General features: G+C 49.1%; 2 protein-coding genes across 2 annotated transcripts in view; one reads left to right on the top strand and one right to left on the bottom strand.

Moving 5' to 3' along the window:
- LOC113823244 (leucine-rich repeat neuronal protein 2) overlaps positions 1-7,500 on the bottom strand; it is a gene marked incomplete in the record, with an annotated part of 847,117 nt that overhangs the window by 278,838 nt on the left and 560,779 nt on the right.
- LOC138867400 (uncharacterized) overlaps positions 1-7,500 on the top strand; it is an 18,017-nt gene that overhangs the window by 9,642 nt on the left and 875 nt on the right. Inside the window, exon 2 of the mRNA XM_070142784.1 lies at positions 7,450-7,500. This exon is cut by the window's right edge and continues 26 nt beyond it. Coding sequence (XP_069998885.1) covers positions 7,450-7,500 — 51 coding nt within the window. The remainder of the gene's footprint in view (positions 1-7,449) is intronic.

Here is a 7,500-nt window from a genome sequence, read left to right on the forward strand (position 1 = left end):
TCGACGGTGTGGTTTACACGGCCTTCTGGAATTTCGAATGGCGGCCGGTCCACTGAAGAGGGGGGGGGGGGGGGTGAAGGGGGGTGAAGGAGGAGGGCGTCGCGTTGGGGGGAGGTTGAAGGAGGTCGCATGGGGTTGAAGGAGGGGGTCGCGGTGGGGGGGGGTTGAAGGAGGAGGGTGGTCGGGGGGGACTGCAGAAGGGAAAGGCTACAACAGGAGCAACTCGAGGAGGTGTCATGGCATCTCATTCTATTTTGGGAGGGTTTATTTTGATGACGTCACAAGAGGGACGGGTGCTTTGTGGATATGGTCGATCATTTTGGTCTTTTCAATTTTCAAAAGCGGTGGAAAATAATGAAACATGGCACCTCCTGAGTTGCTACTGATCTAGCCTTCCCCGACTGCAGGAGGGGGAGATGATAATAAGATGAGAAGGGAAGGGGAAGGGAGGGGAGAACAGAGAGAGTTGCTCCTGAGCAAGCGCTTCCGAGCCGGATCGGGAGGAGGGGAGGTTAAATACTCCAACAGTTATGTCCTTCAATCATTCATAGCTCCAAATCCTTCTGAACTTTGCGATCAGCTTCCAAGAAAGAGTGAGAGAAAAATAAATCTCTCTTCTCTCTCTTCAAAATATATTTCCCCCCTTTTAAGCTTCTCTTGCAATCTATATCCATTCTAAAAACTACAGAAAAACATACATACTCCCTCACGCCAACACAAGCACAACAAAGCACAATAAAAACTATCCCTTCCACCTGTTTTCTCTCTTTTTGCATCAATGACGCAACACAGTCACATACTGATATCACTCCCCCCCCCCTCCCCCCTTGACGTATCAATAACACAATAACAAACCAAGAAAGAAACGAAATGAGCACCCACCAAGTATCGAAAGGGCGTGAGAAACGGCTGATAAAGAGATGAATAAAACATGGAATACAGATGACTTGAGATGGGTGGAAGAAGATGGAGATGTAGATAGGTAAGCAGAGCGAGAGGGAGAGGAAGGGAGGAAAAAGAAAGAGTGAGAAATAAAGAAAGGGGGATAGAAAGAGAGAGAGAGAGAGAGAGAGAGAGAGAGAGAGAGAGAGAGAGAGAGAGAGAGAGAGAGAGAGAGAGAGAGAGAGAGAGAGAGAGAGAGAGAGGGCGAATGCCAGAGAGATTGAATGAGAGAGAGAGAGACGAAAGAGAATATGTACTAAGAGAGAGAGAGAGAGAAAGAGAGAGAGAGAGAGAGAGAGAGAGAGAGAGAAAGAGGGAGAGAGAGAGAATATGAACGACAGCGAAAGCGAGAGACAAAATGATCACCCACTTGAAAGCACGAATTTCCAAGTCATACGAAAATGCTTATCTTTCGTCGCCCCAGAGAGAGAGAGATAGAGATAGAAGACACAAAGATGAAGAGGCAGACGCAAAATGACAGACACCAAAGGGAAAATAACCAAACAGATAAAGACACACACAGACAGAGCGCAAAACAAGCAATCGAACACGGCAAAATAAGCACATGCTCCGTCTGATGAGAGAGCTGACGACTCTCGCCTGGTACTCTCTCTAAGCACGCCCCTCCCCCTCCCCCCTCCCCCTCCTTCCCCCCCCACCTCCTCGCTAATCTCTAGACGGTGTGGGGTGGAGTGAATGGGTTAAGGGGTGGGGGGAGGGGGGAGGGGGGAGGGGCGAATGGCAAAGAGCTTATGCCACCCTCGTGAACAATTTGTGGCAACACCCAAGTTTCTTATCAGTCTGAAAGGAATCTCCTCTGACGTCAAAAAGTCGCTGGGGGTGGGGGTGGAGGGTGGAGGGGGGGGTGGGGAAGCAGAGGGAGAAAAAGGAGGAGGGTAGAGAGGGAGAAGTGGAGGATAGAAGAAGGAAAGGGAATGAGGGAAGGGAAGGGAAGGGGGAATACGGAGTTGGGGGCCAGACCTCGTTTCCCTTGCCCTCATGTCCCTGTATATATAGAGGCACGTTTTTTTTAAATATAAACATACACATAAATACATACATACATGTGTGTGTGTGTATGTGTGTGTGTGTGTGTGTGTGTGTGTGTGTGTGTGTGTGTGTGTGTGTGTGTGTGTGTGTGTGTGTGTGTGTGTGTGTGTGTGTGTGTGTGTGTGTGTGTGTGCGTGTGTGTGTGTGCGTGTGTGTGTGTGTATGTGTGTGTGTGATGTGCATTCTATAAGCCAAGATGCGCATATAGATTCACGGATATGCACATACAATCATCATACTCAAACATCCACATCCATTCACCGAAAAGTCCGCAGCCATTTCCCTCGGCTCCTCCTCCTAATATCTCACGATCATCCCGCACTTGAGACGGAAAAAAAAAAAAAAAAAACGAAAAATAAATAAATAAATAAATAAATAAAAAACGTAAAAAAAAAAAAAAACATCGTTCACGTTCATCGCCGCCATCCCAACATATTCCTCGGCATCTGAATTATTCAAAAAAGGACCCGGACTAACCCCCCCTCCCCTTCCCCTTCTCCTACCCCATCAATGCCCCCATCCATACCCAGCACCCCCCCCCCCCCATCCTTTTTTTAAGGGGTTCATCACCTCACGTTGTGACTCCGGCGCTTAGAGATCGCCAGAGCGGTCCTCTTGGGACTTGGAATAAGAGGAGGGAAATGAGGAAGAGGAGGAAGAGGAAGTGGGGAAGACGGGAAGAAAGAGGAGATGGGGAACCGATGAAGAAAGGAGGAGAAGGAAAGGGAAGACAGAAAGGCAGAGGAAGAAAGGGGAGAAGACGGGGAGGGAGAAGGGAGAAGAAAGGCGGGGAGGGAACCGAAAGGAGAAGGAGGGAGGAGGAAAAGGAAGGGAAAGAAGAGATGGAGAACGAAAGATGTAGAAGCAGACTGCGGAACAGGAAAGACAGAGAGACAATAGGAGACGGAAGAACTGGAGAAAGGGGGAAAGAAAAAAGGAGGGGGAAAAGAGGAGGGAGAAAGAGGGAAGGGACGAAGCAGGAAGAAGAGGGCGAAGACCAAACGGTCGATGTGCACCAATGACCCAGAGGAAGACAGAACACAAATTCCCAAAGGAAAAGGAACAGAGAGGAAACTGAAAAGAAACCTGGAGGAGGGAGAGGGAATAGAAGGGGTGAAAGGAAGCAAGGTGGAGAGGAAGGAGGAAATAGAATAGAAGGAGGGGGAAGGAAGCAAGGCGGAGAGGAAGGGGAAAATAGAATAGAAAGGGGAAAGGAAGCAAGGCGGAGAGGAAGGGGAAAATAGAATAGAAGGAGGGGAAGGACGCAAGGCGGAGAGGAAGGGGAAAACAGAATAGAAGGAGGGGAAGGACGCAAGGCCGAGAGGAAGGGGAAAATAGAATAGAATGGGAAAGGAAGCAAGGTGGAGAAGTGGAAAATAGAATAGAAGGGGAGGAAGCAAGGAGGAGAGGAAGGGGAAAATAGAATAGAAGGAGGGAAAAGAAGCAAGGAAGGGAAAATAGAATAGAAGAGAGAAAGGAAGCAAGTGGAGAGGAAGGGGAAAATAGAATAGAAGAGGGAAGAAGGTATAAGTGGAGAAGTGGAAAAATAGAATAGAAGGAGGGGAAAGGAAGCAAGGGGAAAATAGAATAGAAGGAGGGGAAAGGGAGGAGAGGAAGGGGAAAATAGAATAGAAGGAGGGGGAAGGGCGCAAGTCGAGAAGGGGAAAAGAATAGAAGGAGGGAAATGGAAGCAAGGCGGAGAAGGGGAAAATAGGAAGCAAGGTGGAGAGTAGGGGAAAATAAAATAGAAGGAGGAAAGGAACGCAAGGCGGAGAGGAAAGGGGGAAAATAGAATAGAAGGAGGGGAAAGGACGCAAGGAGGAGAGGAAGGGGAAAATAGAATAGAAGGAGGGGAAGGAAGCAAGGCGGAGAAGGGGAAAATAGAATAGAAGGAGGGGAAGGAAGCAAGGCGGAGAAGGGGAAAATAGAATAGAAGGAGAGAAAGGAAGCAAGGCGGAGAGGAAGGGGAAAATAGAATAGAAGGAGGGGAAGGAAGCAAGGCGGAGGAGGGGAGAATAGAAGAATAGAAGGAGAGAAAGAAGCAAGGAGAGAAGGGAAAAATAGAATAGAAGGAGGGAAGAAGCAAGGCGGAGAAGGGGAAAATAGAGAATAGAAGGGAGGAAAGCAAGGGAGAAGGGAAAATAGAATAGAAGTGGTGGGGGAGGAAGCAAGGAGGAGAGGAAGGAAAATAGAATAGAAGAAGGGAAGGACGCAAGGAGAGGAAGGGAAAATAGAATAGAAGGAGGGAAGGACGGGCAAGGAGAGGAAGAGCAGAAATAGAATAGAAGAGGGGAAAGGAAGCAAGGCGCAGAGGAATGGGAAAATAGAACATAAGGGTGAAAGGAAGCAAGGAGGAGAGGAAGGGGAAAATAGAATAGAAGGGTGAAAGGACGCAAGGCGGAGAGGAAGGGGAAAATAGAACAGAAGGGTGAAAGGACGCAAGGCGGAGAAGAAGGGGAAAATAGAATAGAGGAGAGAGAATACTGGGTGAAGGAGAGGAGAAAGGGGAGAGGGAGAGCGGCCTGAGGGGAGGGCATCGGAAGGGAGCGAAGGGCAGCGGCCGAGGCTCTCGATGCGAGTGGAATATCAACGCCCTTATTTGTCTTGGGTCAATCCTCGTCGCTGCTGCTCGGAGGACACCTGCTGCTGCACCCTCCTTCTCCTCTCCTCATTCCCACTCTCGCTTCCCCACCCCTCCCGATCCTCCCCTCCTTTCCTCCTCCTCCCCCTCCGCCTCCTTTCCCCAGCTGGCCTACCCTTTCCTCCCTTCCCTCCTCCCTCTCCTCCCCGTTCCCACTCTCGCTTCCCCATCCTTCCCACAATCCTCCCCCTCCTTTCCTCCCCCTCCCCTTCCCCGTCCCTCCTCCTTCCCCTCCTTTCCCCAGCTGACCTACCCCTTCGTCCCTCGCCTCCTCCCTCTCCTTTCTCACAGCTCCCCAACCCCTTTCCTCCTCCCCCTCCTTTCCCCCCAGCCCTCCTTCGCCCCTTTCTCCTCCTTATCTCCCCCTTCCCTCCTCCCCCTCCTCCCCGCGTCGTCGAGGCTCCTTGGCCGCACAAAAGGGGAAAGGAAACCGCACAAAGGAAGCCCGTATTCGGCGACAGCTTCGAGATGATCGGGATCCGCGCGAGTTCCGGAACGCTCGAAGCCGGTCGATCGGTTGCCATCCGCGGCGTCGACGGTCAAGGATCTCGACACGGAGGGCGGGGCGCACTTCGTATTCGCGAATGGATACCTCGTCAATACGTGGCAGCTGCGAGAAAACGATGGAACGCCACGCGCGCACGCGGACCGACATCGGAACACTCAAGCATCCACAAACGCGCAAATACAGATACATAACTAACATACAAAAATGATGTGTGTGCATATATATATATATATATATATATATATATATATATATATATATATATATATATATCTATCATATACATTATATATCTAATATATGATATATATTCTATATATCATATATCATATATATGATATATCTTATTCATCATATATCTCTATAATACATATATTCACTATACATAAATACATTTTATGTATATATAAATCACAAATATATATATCATATAAATATATATCATATATATTATATATAAATACACATATACATATATGTACACGTGTGTATGCGTGTGTGTTCCGCTTTTCATTTCAAACCGAAACCCAACAAAGCTTCACTCCCTGACATGATGCCATATGATGCCACTTAGTAATTCTTCATGTCAAGTTACCCTGTGGTCCAAGTTTTAGCTCTAGGCTCACAGGGGACTGAGTGCAAAAGGAACAGACAGACAGTCAGAGCTTTATTAATGAGATGCAATATTATTACACGTGAATGCGGATTTTACGTGCATCGCGCCTGAAGTGACATTGCAGAACGATATGCCACCTGACTGCGGAGTTCAAGAGTGTATGTAAAAAAAAATACACATACACACACACACACACACATACACACACATACACACACACACACAACACACACACACACACACAAACACACACACACACACACACACACACACACACACACACACACACACACACACACACACACACACACACACACACACACACACACGCACAAATATCAAAACACCATGCAAATCACCATGCCGCACTAACCCCCCATCCTCCCCCTCCCCCACCCCCTCAGCCCCCATCTCTCTCCCCCGCTGTCGCCTCCAAGACCTCCCCCCCCCCCCCCCACCCCCGCGACATCGGCCCACCTCGGCGCATCCGATCAAGGCTTCCGAAGCCGATCAGCCGCTCGCGTCGGGGATCATTAGCCGGGCGAGAACATCCGTCAGGCGAGAACGTGTTGCGGACAGGTCGGGAACCGAGCCGGTTATGACAGGCTATTCCCGAGGAGAGAGACACTCGACCGGTAAGCAGGTAAGCAGGTAAGCAGGTAAGTTTGTCGCAAGAGGAAAAAAAATAGGGTTCAGTTTCGGGAAGCGGGAATACTTGCGGAGAGGTCGGAAACGAGCCGGTTATTACAGGCTATTCCCGAGGAGAGAGACACTCGACCGGTAAGCAGGTAAGCAGGTAAGTTTGTCGTAAGAGGAAAAAAAATAGGGTTCAGTTTCGGGAAGCGGGAATACTTGCGGAGAGGTCGGAAACGAGCCGGTTATTACAGGCTATTCCCGAGGAGAGACACTCGACCGGTAAGCAGGTAAGCAGGTAAGTTTGTCGTAAGAGGAGGAAAAATGGGGTTCAGTTTCGGGAAGCGGGAATATAGAGAGCGTCACGATAAAGGTTATTCCCGAAGAGAGACACTCGACCGCTAAGCAGGTAAGCAGGTAAGTTTATCATAAGAGGAGGAAAAATAGGGTTCAGTTTCGGGAAGCGGGAATACTGAGCAGCGTCACGATAAAGGTCATTCCCGAGGAGAGACACTCGACCGGTAAGTAGGTAAGCAGGTAAGTTTCTCATAAGAGAAGGAAAAATGGGGTTCAGTTTCGGGAAGCAGGAAAATCAACAGCGTCACGATAAAGGTCATTCCTCTGTAGAATACTGCACGGCATTATTTCTCTCGAGTCATGCAGACGAACGATTAGCTCCCAACCCTACTGCGTGAGTGCATGATGTATCCCTAGAGACACGTACAAGCGCACACGCGGACGACATAAGCGACACAGCGCCGCGAGACAAGTAATTAACACGACCAAAAGAAAGCGACAGAACCATAACACCGAACTCTTAAGAACATAATTTGCAAATATTTCGCACGAATGGACTTCTGACTTCGTTCGCATTCGTGATCCCGTCCTGCGTTTCGCCCTCGCGAAAAATGCCCCCCCGGCTCAAAATTCCTCTCGGCATCACTTTGATTCCGCGCCCGATTAGAGAGATCTTGCGCTGATGGTCCATAACGCTGTGTTTACCTGCAATTATTCCCCGTTTTTCCCTCTCGAGTATGCTTGCCTTTCGTGCTTTTTCAGACGGCCTTCCCCTGCAAGCGCTATCGTATTGCGCTGCAAATTGCAAGGCTT

Source organism: Penaeus vannamei, chromosome 30, assembly GCF_042767895.1.
Source record: "Penaeus vannamei isolate JL-2024 chromosome 30, ASM4276789v1, whole genome shotgun sequence".
In the NCBI taxonomy this organism is placed as follows: domain Eukaryota; kingdom Metazoa; phylum Arthropoda; class Malacostraca; order Decapoda; family Penaeidae; genus Penaeus; species Penaeus vannamei.